We start from the raw sequence: 12,827 nt of genomic DNA on the forward strand, positions 1-12,827 counted from the left end.
TTGAGGTACTTCCATTAGAGAAATTTTCTGCCTTGTTATACTTCTACTTGACTGTTTTTCAGTAAATAATTAGATGTATTTAATGTTTTACTTCATCATCATTCATTTTTGTAAATATCTGCTTATTCTGAATTTGATGCAGCAACATGTTTCAAACAAGTTGGGACAGGATCAACTAAAGAGTGGAACAGATGTGGAATGCTCCAAAAACACCTGTTTGGAACATTCCACAGGTAAACAGGTTGATTGGTAACAGGTGATAGTATCATGATTGGGTATGAAAGGGGCATCCCTGAAAGAATCAGTCGTTCACAAGCAAGGATGCAGCGAGGTTCACCACTTTGTGAACACATGATTGGATAAAGGAAATTACTACATGGGCTGAGGAGCACTTTGTAAAAGCATTATCAATAAACACAATAATAAAATTACAGTATGTTTGAATTTGAGTGAACTGGTTCATTTAACAGGGAACATTTCAGCAAGGTGACGATGAAATAAGAAACCTGCTATCTGACGAATGGTCAGTGTACAAATTATATGACTTTTTTTACTTTTGGCAAAACATTTTTTGCCAGTTCTGTAGATTGTTAAGAACAAAAAATGATTTAAGTTTCAGTCGGGAGTTCTGTTGAGGATATTTACTTGTTTCTTCTGGTTTATAAAGCCTCTGTAAGCTATCTGGACGGTGTAACATTGTCCTGTAAGTGAGACCTCACTATGAGACTCGATCCAACACTGAAATCGAGCCCTGATGTCTTGTCACAGTTTAACGCTCTTAATCAAAGACTCGCAGGTCGACATTGAGTGCTGCACGTTGATCCTTTGCTCCCAGCTGACGTCACAACTTCCCTTCCCAGTGTCACTGATGGCTATGTTGATTAATGTCATAGGATGTCAAATGACCATCCCACCTACACACACACACACACACACACACACACACACACACACACACACACATATTATGCAGCACGTCTTGTTGCTCCCATTGTTTGCTTTCTCCACCATCACCTCCTACCACTGGCACCCATAGCAACCAAACCTGTGGATCAGTTCATCTTCACATCACTTTGTGTGTGAGGCTTTCTGTGTGCGGTGACCTTGGGCTCAGAAGACTGATAACAAGGAATTTAATCAGCAGCTGTATGTGAGCTGGATGGTCATCTGTCATGTTGACACCTGCACCGTCGCCCTTTTCACCTTTCCTCCAATTATAATCCCACCGTGTGTGTTCAGGCATTTTCCACACCCTCGGCAGACCTTTTCCACAGCAGACACTTTGGCTTTTCACTGCAGGTGTAACTGATAACATTATAAACAGATGCATTCCATTATCTGAGCTAGTTTCAGGATACTGGCATTGTGCATGCTGTCTTGTCATGGATAACTGGGACATGTCAGATGTGCTTTTCTGTAATATGACAAGTCAAAACCTCTGGAGTGAAAAAGGTCTGTATTACTCAGCTGTGTCTCATTCCCTCATTAAGTTTGCAGCAGACAGGCCTGTATGTGTGTTGTCTTATTTCTGTAGTGGTGTAACCTTTCCTGCCCATTACTCATTTACCTGCTTCCTTGTCTATTGTTTATGTCCTGCTTGCCTTGTTCACCTGATTCTATCTGTCTGCCTGAGCATGCCAGATGTAACTCAAAATGAACCAAATAAACTTCAACAATGCCTGATGTGTTTTGTGTTTGTTTGAGTCTTCCTTGCTGCTTGCAAGTTATTCCAGCTGCCACAGCCAACAATACAGTGCATTTAGCCAGTGCAGTTGCAATAATGTGCACACGCTGCATTATATCTAAACTTACAACCCAAAGCAGCTGGTGTGAATAACAACACATTGCTAACAAGGTCAGATTACAAACCAGGCTCTGAAAGCTCCAGGCTTTCTTTGTGTCATCTGGGTTGTCCTAATTTAATTGAAAATGTGTTTGAAAATAAGAACCACTAAGGCAAATACACACTGATGTGATCTTAAACGTGGTGTGAGTCATTCTGGAGAAAGACTGTTGATATCATCATCTTTCCTTCTTCACAATGCGATTACATGTTGGCATGCCAGATTTACCACGCCTCTCCCCCATCTCCCCTTCCCCTTCCCCTTGTCCTGTGCACGAGCACGAACGCCACGCATTGCTGATTGGCTGGAATACTGCTGTGTGGCTCGGACCGTGTGGGCTGTGTACAAAAACAATTTTTTCTAACTTCTTTTTTCATATGCACAGAAGGGACAGCTAGAGGACGACATGATATTCACTGAATTTGAAATTCAGCTAATATTTTTCTGACAACACTTCTGCAGAGTGACTCTCCACGCCCTTAATGTACTGTTGGTTTTATCATCTAATCTTGAGACCCTGTTGAGGCAAGAGTGCTTGTATCAAAATCCAATGTTAAAGCAGCTATAATTGACATTTATTATAAACAAACAATAAGTTAAAAGACAAAGTGACAACAATGTGACAGTGATTCATAGCGAGTTTCGACTCATTGTTTAGCTGTCCCTCTCATGATGTTGTTGTCAGCAGTAGCAGGCAGCTGCCGGTGAAAAGGCTGTAAAAACCAACTGTACATTAGCTGCAAGTTAGCGATGAGCCAGATGTTTCGCTCAGGAATAGGTAGAGACCAAAGCAGAGATGAAACAGAGTGAACAGAATGGATGGAAACATGAATGATAATGTTGCTCCACAACTGCTAAATGTGTAAATAAGGAACTGTTTACGAACTAGTTCGACATATCAAATTAAACAGAAGCCATGTCAGTCTTGGGTGTGCAACTTGTTTCCGCTGCCCCCAAGTGGTCAGAAATGTCTTCACTGTTGTTGTTTTATGATGCATATTCCTAAAATTAAGTGTGTGAAATAATCCCATTGCAAACCTGAAACCAGGAAGTATTATAATGTGGAAAACTGCACAGACCCTGTGAGGAAAGAGGGGCCCAGAACATCATGTTACAGCAGGTTAATCTGCATGGCAACCGTCCCAGAAATAAAAAGCACAGAGTGAACTCTAACAAAGACAGACTCAGTTTATCAGTCTTACCAATGAAAGGACAGTTCACAGGATAGAACTCTAAGCTTTTTATGTTAACCACATACTGTCTGTGCTGCTCTGAACTCTCCATATTGATCACACACACACACACACACACACAAACACACACACACACACACACACACACACACACACACACACACACACACACACTGCTGCATGCACATCACGTCCTGTGCTAAAGGTCGCTGCAGCTGCAGTTCCCACACACACTGAGTGTTTGCCCCGTCCTTCACCAGAGTAATAAGATGAAGCAGGAGGAAAGGCTTCATCATTAAAGGCATCAATGCGCTGAATGAGCCATTGATTGTTAATGCGGCCTTACAGGGAAGAATGACCCCATCCTTCCAGACAGCCCTTTTGTTTATGGAAAAAATGTGATAAGAGAGAATAAAAATAATCTACTGAGGACTGAGGGGAGCAAAGACAAAGGGGACAAGGGGACACTCAGCGCTGCTGGAGTGTTGAAGCTCATCCCAAAGACTATTCATTTAGCACACTGCAACGTTCAACATATTTAATAAAAGATGTCAACTTCTGATTTCAGGCACATCATTTCATGTTGTTACGGCTGTCCTAGTTCAACAGCAGCGCATTTGACCAGCTGAGGACACTTCACCCTTCAGTGTTTTAAAACAGTCATGTGTCTTATTTGAATGGCTAATAATGTGCAAATACGAGAGAGAGAGAGAGAGAGAGAGAGAGAGAGAGAGAGAGAGAGAGAGAGAGAGAGGAAATGGGACACACCCCCCGCTCTGCCGTTTGCGACCCTCAGATCAACTATCACATCGTTGCCTTTCCCCATCAGTGAGGACCGCAGACAGGCTTTTCCGGTGAGACAGGAGGGACCGCTGATCGCTGCTGCTCCTGCTGCGATGAGGAGAGGATGAGACTGTCCTGCAGCCGATCACCTCCAACAGTGGACTGTTGAACCTTTTTGTCTCTTCGGATCTTCAGAAAACGACACAAGGTAAAGTATTAGCGGGCGGGACGCTTGTGCCCGACCGGCCAAATGTCTCTGAGTCATTGAGGAGATTTGGTCATGAGATGATGGTCGCGGGAGGCGGAGGAGGGATGCAGGATTAAATAGTTTGATGCCGAGATTAATCTCGTTTATTAACTGATGGCTGATCTGATGATTTTCCAGTGGCCGACCATAACTTTTTGACCAGTGGTGATCTAGTGGGCAGTCTGCTGCAGTGCACCCCTGGGTGCTTTAGAGCATGATGTCAGTGAGCTTTAATGTCATCATAATTATCTCATATAAAGAAAAGACATCACAGTTTAGACAGTTCAGTTTTTATTTACTGATCTCATTGTCCTTACAGCTGCATGACTCTCTGCTCGACCAGAACTCGTCCAGACTGTTGATAATCCTGACACGATGGGGAAGTCGCTCTGGGTTTCCCACCGTACCTCTGAAGCAGTGTTCAGAAGAAGGAGCTTCCTCGCAGTCCTGCCTCTGGCTTTATTGTTGCCAACAGTGAGAGTCAGTGCGCAGTTCATTGGAAGCCCTCTGGACTGCCACAAGACTTGTGTGTGCGCCAGTAACATCATCAGCTGTTCTAAGATGAATCTAACCAACGTTCCCACTGCTCTTCCAAAATATACAGCTGTTCTGGATCTCAGCTTCAACTTCATCACCAGGCTACGTGCAGAGTGGACCCCTGTCAAACTCAGCAGACTGCACAGTCTGCTGCTCAGCCACAACGGCCTCAAATTCCTCTCCTCTGAGGCGTTTGTGTATGTGACGAAGATTCGTTACCTGGACCTGTCCTCTAATTGCCTCCGCCAGCTGGACGAGTACATTTTTGAGCCGCTGGAGCACCTGGAGGTGCTGCTGCTTTATAACAACTGCATCTCTCAGATAGATCGCTCTGCCTTCTCTGGCCTCGTCAGCCTGCAGAGGCTCTACCTGAGCCACAATCAGATCTCGCGCTTCCCCTTAGAGCTGGTGAAGGAGCGGAGCCGGCTGGAAAGTCTCAGGCTGCTGGATGTGTCCTCAAACCGAATCAAAGCGCTGACCCTCCATGAGCTTCAGGCTCTGCCCGCCTGGATCAAGAATGGCCTGTACTTCCACAACAACTCTCTGCCCTGTAGCTGTGAGCTGTACGACATGGTGGCACACTGGAACCTCAAGGAGCTCAGCTCTGTCACTGACTTCAAGCTCAGCCACACGTGTGTTTTACCAGGCCCACAGAAAAACAAAATGGCCATACTGGATCTGGACAAGGTCTATTTGAACTGCAGTGAGGTCAGAATTATGGATGAAGAAGCTTATCTGGAGCAGTTCCTGGTCCTGGACTGTGACACCAGGCAGAGGGACATGAAGAAGAGCTGGGTGCTGCCTGGAGACGTTCCCTTGTCTGCAGCATACAAGACTGCTGTGATGCGTCCTGACGGCAGCCTCCAGATTGGGCCCCTGAAAACCGAGGACTCGGGAGTCTACAGCTGCTACGCCACCAGTGACTCCTTCAATGAGACGGTGTATGTGACTGTAGTGGTGTATAATTCCACCATGAGAGGTGGACTGGAGAACCTAAAAACGGCCTACACCACCCTCGTAGCATGCCTGGTCAGTGTCGTGATGGTTCTCATCTACCTCTATCTCACACCCTGTCGCTGCCCTTGTTGTCCAGGTCAGGGCCTGGAGAAAAATGACCCCGGAGACAGCCTGCACTCTTCGACTGTCAGCATCTCACACGATGAGACACGCCAAGAAAGAATGGAAGACGGAGGCTTCCCTTACAGACACGTGGCCTTCCTGGAACACAAGGAACAGCTGGAGCAGAATGGGCGGTTGAACCCGATAGGTGAGGAAGACGAAGAGTGGCAGGGGGACAGCACGGAGAGAAGGAGGTCTGACGCAGAGTCTGTCAGCTCCGATACCCCCATGGTGGTGTAAAAGTCAGGGGTTGAGCCTGCAGGGTAAGACAGTGTGGCTCGAGCCATGTGGCTGCTCCATAGGGGTTTGTGTGCTTTGAATGTGTGCAAGATTCAAAGGTTAGCATCTTCCAGACAAAGTTAAAGCTTTAGTTGGCTCAGCTGGTGCCACTGTTGCAGTAGCATGTACTGTTCTTGTTAGAAAATACATGATTGCTGCAATGTCTTGATAACAATAATTTAAAAACACCCGTAAGCATTTTTATAATGCCGAGAAACGTGGTTGCATCATTGGTGACCTAAATTTTCTTTGCTGAACACATCTGTCATTCAGGGTTGAATTAGTTATTTCTGTTTCTTTGCTGAAATTGTCTGCAATTAATGCTCTGATTCAATAGTATAACTTTTACTGTAAATCATTGGCTGGCCCTTCAAGAATTTGCTATGCAAATAAGAACATAAGAGTCTGAAATAGTTTTTTGCATTTATTTATGCAAAAAAAACACTAACCCTCAGCACGAAATACTGAGAGGCAGCAAACAGCATGGAAGCATTTTTGGTGTTATTCCTCACCTTAGCAGGCTTGAACGTGCCGAGGCTGCACTTTCAATGAAAGTTATCCAGCTTTTGTTTGTGCACTGGGGAACGCAGCACTACACAGATTAGATGTTTTAAAGATGTTGGACGGAAGCTGCTGCTTGAGAGAGAAGCTAATTTTTATGCAGAGCTCGCTGAGCTCACTTGATTATTACAGCAAGATGGTTAATATTTATGCTATGTTTTACATTCCTGTTTGGTTTTGTCAGCCTGTGCAGCGCATGATGCTGTGAGGATTACTCTTATGCAATTTTAGATTATTTTAGATTTGAGTGTGATTCAACAGTTGATTAATCATGTGTGTTTTTAAATACTGCCTTGTATGCAGGTTTATTTTAAGTCATCCTGGATTCAGCATAATTACAGAATCATCAACCACTTAACAAAAGCTTTTTAGATCCACCAGACTACGCCCAGTTTTGTGGCAGTCATTCATATCACAGTGACCACACACGCGCTGAAGATGTTCCTGAAACCGATACCTAGTTGTTTACATCAATAGAAACACAACCACTGATTATTAACAGAGCATGAAATATTGATTTCAGACGAGCCCGTTGTTTCACCCAGTAATCAAATGATGGAGCAAGAAATATTGAACAAAGAAACGTTTTTAATATTGATGAGATCCAGTCATGCAGAATAATTGGCTGCTAATTCTTACACAAAGACACTTATTTCCTGATTGCAGCATATCTGTCTTTTCTAACCATGTTTGGCCTGATATGCATGTATGCCTTTTTAAAAGAGGGCGTTTATTTCAGAGCACCTGCGTATAGTGTCATCAGGGACAGAACTGCTCCACTGACGGAGACTTTATTAGTACATTAATATCCCCAGCGAGGCTGCAGAGATATCACAGATTCTGGTCCAGCAAAGTAAGCACTGTAATAAGATGAAGCTCATGTAAAGCTTAAACAAACATTCCAAAGTCAGTTAAGTCACCCAGCTGTCCTCTGTGAGTGCAGCTGCTGCAGCTTTTGTCTCCTGGTTACATATTTTAGTCTCAGCCCTCCAGTTTGAACTGTTCAGAAAAGGTTATTCATGCTCAAAAAAATACACAAGTCAAGTCAGGCTGGATATGCGACAGAGAGTTTGAATTCCAAAAGTAAACCCAGTTACCAGCATTCAGGCTGGTAACATGGATGTCCATCCTGCCATATTGGACAGTTAATAGCAGCCAGGAAGCATCAGCCCAGGGGAAACAACTGAGAGCGAGTCCCATCTACTGAATGCTTCTGGGCATTAGTGCCCAGCCCTGAACAAATCAGCAAATGCCAGCCAGCCAGCCAGCAGTCTCATAAACACAGTCAGAAATAGCAGCTCGTAGCGCAGCCAACACGCAGGTTGCCTGACACAGATGAAATGTAAATACACAAGTAGCAGTTTTCAAACATGTCTTAATTTTAATAGCATTGCTAAGTTACTGCTAAGAGGCTCACATCATAACTTTAATGCTGTCACCTCCATCATATGTGCAAACGTGGATATAAATCAGAAAAAAAAAAACAGGAGAGGAGCCAAGTCATGTTTTCAATAACCAGAACTCACTCTGGCTCTGTTGCTGATGAAGGACTGCCACAGGACACAGTTTAGAGTAACATGTCTACTAATAATGGGAAAATCGTTACTCATACGAACAGATTAATAACTAATAATAATGATAAAAAACAGAACTTTCTTCAACTTGCAAATAGTCCACACTCAATGCTGATCGCACTCATGATATCAGTGAATCAAGTGAACAGCGAAACACAGCAATCCCAGATGATAGATGTAGCAGTGTGCAGTAAATTGACTTTTATTTTGAAAGAACCATTATTTTTATCCTTTCACTTCTCGTGGTGCTTTTTCAAGACAATTTAGATGGATCAACACACTTAATTAAACGTCTCTATGGGAATTATGCCATTGAAAATTGTAATGACATTGTGATTGTAGTTTAATAGCATTATCATGTACCTGTAGCTGCATCATGAGTAACTTCATTGAATTATGTCTCTCAAGAGGGGCACGTACCTACTGTATGCTAATGTACATATGTCATTGTTTTCCTCTGAAAGTTACTTATAGCCAAAGACTGAGATACGGGGGAGAATTAATAACCAACAGTCACAACAGTTATGCTGTCATTAGTATGTTGAGGTTACCCTCTGACTTTCTGTGTTAAGCCTCAAACTTATATTTTAATATATGCAATCCTGTATAAGGACTCACTTTATTTTATTATTTCCTGTATGATATCTTGTCTATTAATGTATTGTTCCTGTATTTCATAAACTACAAAAACATGGAAACAAAGAGTGAATGATGTCCATTGTGTTAACCAGCTGCTTTATGTTTACCATACAGTCAGGAGAGTGGTGTCAGTGTTCTCATCTAATTATCAACAAGAAAGTGAATTTTGCAAAATGCCTCAAAATCTTGACGTCTGTGCTTCTGCTCAGGCCTCAGTCAGCCGAGTTAGCGTGGAGCTCCGCTGGCATCAGCTTTTGTGTTACACTAATGACTTGTTCATTTGAGGGTGAAATGGGAGACCACACAGATCACTGGAGCAGAAACTGTTCACCCAGGGAGTCGTATTTATTGTGCCTGTCCCTCACACTTACTTTCCTCTAAGGCTTTTCACCCTTATTTGGGTTGTTGACCACAGGATGTCCCTGAGCAGAGCGAGCACTCTGGTCTGTGCTCACTCCCCTCTGCCTGTTTATGTACAGTGCAGTATTGGCCAAGGTCTGAGATGTTAGTGTTAAATGTTATCTTGATAACATAATCATTATGCTGCATCACACTTCTCCGTGTGACAGTGCAGCAAATGTGTGCAGAATCATTACTGAAAGGGGTTAATGTTTATACAGCTCCATCGTTCTGGCTGCTGCAGTGTGGAACTTCACCTGCTGCCCTGCAACTCCTCTGCAGGATGAATGATTGAAGAGGTCTGCAGGGACGTCCACACTCCCTGTTTCAGTAGCTGCTGTCTCATGTTACCAGGTTTACCCACACCACATGCAGCACCAGCCAGGTGTGTGCAACTAGATTTAACCATTTGGGGAAATGCACTGCAACGACGCAGTACTGACTTCAGAGTTGAAAAGTATTTCATTATTAGAATATTAAATGCAAATGTCTTCATAAGAGGCATGAGGGGGTTAACGATAGCTCGTCTGTGTCTCGATGCACGTGTTTAAATGGAAAAGAGCTGAATGGCGCTTCCCCGTTGGATATTAAATCACAGATTATAATTAGAACAAATGCAGCAGCCTAAAGGAAATCTCAGATCACTGAACATCACAGACACAGATGGCATGAATGTAAGCTGGCGCCTGTTGACAATGAATGACTGGCAGTTGCTTCTGTGTTTTGGAGACTGAATTCTAAGTAAGATGACTCATCCTCTCCTCAGGCCCCTCCCAGGAGAATCAGATGAATGGTGAAGTGACTGAATGTGCAGCTCAGTGAGGCCTCTGCCATCTAGTGGCCACCAAAGGACAGAATCCACTTCAAAGTCAAAAATGTGGGCTCATTCACGCCTTTACACAATATTCCAGGACGGCTTTACAAAGATTTGAATGCACAACAAAGACATGATAAATACCTCAGGCTGTCTTATGGTGACACAGACAAGAGCCTCTGTCAAAGATAAACTGACCCACCGCTTCACATGTGTTGACACAGTCTGAGCAAAGCCCACCATGTTGTTGCTGATGCTGAAGGCAGTGTGCGAGTGCAGCATGAAGACCTCACCCAGGTCCCAGGGGCCAGGGTTAAACCCTGTCCTGCACCCAGAGACAGACTGAGGAGAGAGGACAGACAGCATGACTGAGAGCAACAGATCAGCCTCATCACCTCAGGTTATATAACTACCGGAACAGGCTACTGTCTGAACTGAGCTTCGTCTGAGTAGACTGCTCATTGACAGAAATCTGGTGCCGCTTTGTAATATGGTACACATGATGAGTTTATATGTGGCAGTTTAAATCATTTACAATCATCTTAAGTCATACTCTAAACATTATGCACATACAGCCACCTGTCAATGAAGAAACCAACACTATATTAGTGCCAGCTTTCTTTGCACACTGTGCGACAACTCTGTCTGTACACTCAGCAGCCAGTTTATTCAGTACACCCAGCTAAAATCAATGCAGTCTAATTTAACAGCCGTGCAGTAAACTCCACCCTCATGAAGGTTTTAGTGTTCAGGGTCTTTTTTATGCTGTTATAGAGAGATGTGGATTCAGCTGTGTCATCATTTTGGAGGGTGACGTTTGTGGTGCTGTTGAACTATATTGTGTTATACAGACCGGTGTCATTTAGCCTACCCTTATTGACTTAAATGGGGTGGACAAAATAATAGAAACACCTGTCAGCAGTACAAAGCTGGACATTATAGCCCACATGAGGGTGGGGTTTACTGAAGGGATGTTGTATTAGGCTGCATTAGATTCGCATGTTTAAGTTTGCATTCGTTTCTTCAGCTTGACATTTCTCTTTAGCCTTTGCATCTTTATTGTCCTGTAAAATTGTTCTCTGCGCTGTGTTGAAGCATACTGAGATCCAGTGATTTTCTTGTATGTACCAATACACTTGAACATATTTGAAGTCAATTCTGGTTTTGATTTATTAAGCCGTAAATCATTCAAACAATTTCTAAAAGGTTGTCAGGTTGTGAAAAATCCCCTTTGGCTGCTGTTTATCCTCTTTCAATGGAACGTGCTTTGTCCTCTCGTGAACTCTTTAATTCATTGATAAGAGCCTTTCCTCAACCACCTGCAGAACATCCAGACCGCAAACCCTTTATGATTCATGCCAGTAACAAAGGGTTATTGATTTATCGCTTTATAATCAGGCATCAAGTATGAAGTTACAAATGTTGGCAACTTGGCAGTAGATTATTCTTTATTTGGATGCCCTTTGGCTCTTTTTCAGAAGGTAATCAGTTGAATTGTCCATCATAGGGGTGGTCCTGATGAATTAAAGAGCTCAAAAGACAAAGCAAGTCATATTGGAGGAGGATATACATTATCCAAAAATAATTTCTAGAACCCAAAAGTAGCCCATATTAATAAATTATGAATGCTGTCTAAAGCAAACAGTGTTCCTAACAACGGCTTAAATGATTCATGGCTTCATAAATGATGTATTAACATTGATGAAGCCATTAGACACAACTATTCATTCTTTAAGTGTTTCTCTCAAAGTGTGCCATGTATCACTGTGTGTCTACAACACAGACTTCATGGCACAGGCTGATGAAGAGTGGAGCTGTCACTGTTTAATCTTTAACAGTGTATTTTATTATATAAGCTTAGAATGCGCATTTTATGTTTATTAATGTGAAAAATAATTGGAATTGTAGCTGTCAAAGAAATGCAGTGACTAAGAAGCATTAAGGCAGCATTTCCCTCTGAACTGTAACAGGATACAAGTATAGCATGAAATCAGCAAAGCGCAAGTACATTAAAACTGTACTTCAGTACATTACTTGAGTAAAAATGCTTAGTTACTCTCCACCACCGGTCAGCAGCTGGTCGTAAATGCAATATTAATGTTTCCTCCTCACCTTCATGGCCTCATATCTGGTACTCTCTACTGCACATGCACTGCTGTATGAGATGTAGAAAGGCTTGAAAGGAGCCTCAAAGCCAGTCACTTTATGGTCTGTAATCTCTGCCCAGAATAAGACTGTCGAGTTAGCTTGTGTATTTCGTGATTGCACAGGACAGAGTACACAGTGGTTTGAAGATAGTTACATGTGGGTCACTGGTCAGGGGCACCACACTCACGTTTCTGCAGGGCTGTATGGAAAGCTCCTCCTGTGCTCCTCAAACAGGCCTCACTCCTCCAGCGAGGAGGTTGACTGACTTCTCCTCTCATCAGGGGAATCCTGAGCAGACAAACTGGCTCCACTGACACCACATAAACGCTGCAGCACGTCCATTATCTCAGCTGATCTGGAAGCATCCTCACAAACATTTCGGAGAATATGTCAGCGCTCATAACATTTCCTAAAAAGGTCTTTCAGCCGGGGAGTGATTTAGGAAAAATAAACGATAGTGCTCTGAGCTAGAAAAGGCCAAGAACTCTCGGGCGGGTGTTTGACGATAAATGCCTGCATTTATATAACACTTTTATCCAAAGAGCTGGGGATTGAACCGTCAACCTTATGATTAATGGACAAGCCGCTCTACCTCCTGAGCCTCGTCTTGCTTGATGTGTTGCTCTCTTTCAAAAGTCTAAAAGAACTGCTCAAGGCCTTTGAGCTGTAATATTTATTGCAAACAAAACT

At 43.2% G+C, this 12,827-nt stretch overlaps 1 protein-coding gene across 1 annotated transcript; it reads left to right on the forward strand.

Moving 5' to 3' along the window:
- Positions 1–3,840: 3,840 nt before the first annotated feature.
- Positions 3,841–8,832, forward strand: LOC143326145 (amphoterin-induced protein 1-like). The gene is made up of 2 exons (XM_076739670.1): positions 3,841–4,028; positions 4,387–8,832. Exon 2 carries the CDS (start codon positions 4,443–4,445, stop codon positions 5,961–5,963), a length of 1,521 nt encoding a protein of 506 aa, XP_076595785.1. The 5' UTR covers positions 3,841–4,028; positions 4,387–4,442; the 3' UTR covers positions 5,964–8,832.
- Positions 8,833–12,827: the final 3,995 nt, after the last annotated feature.

The sequence above is a fragment of the Chaetodon auriga genome, chromosome 2 (assembly GCF_051107435.1).
Source record: "Chaetodon auriga isolate fChaAug3 chromosome 2, fChaAug3.hap1, whole genome shotgun sequence".
Lineage (NCBI taxonomy): Eukaryota > Metazoa > Chordata > Actinopteri > Chaetodontiformes > Chaetodontidae > Chaetodon > Chaetodon auriga.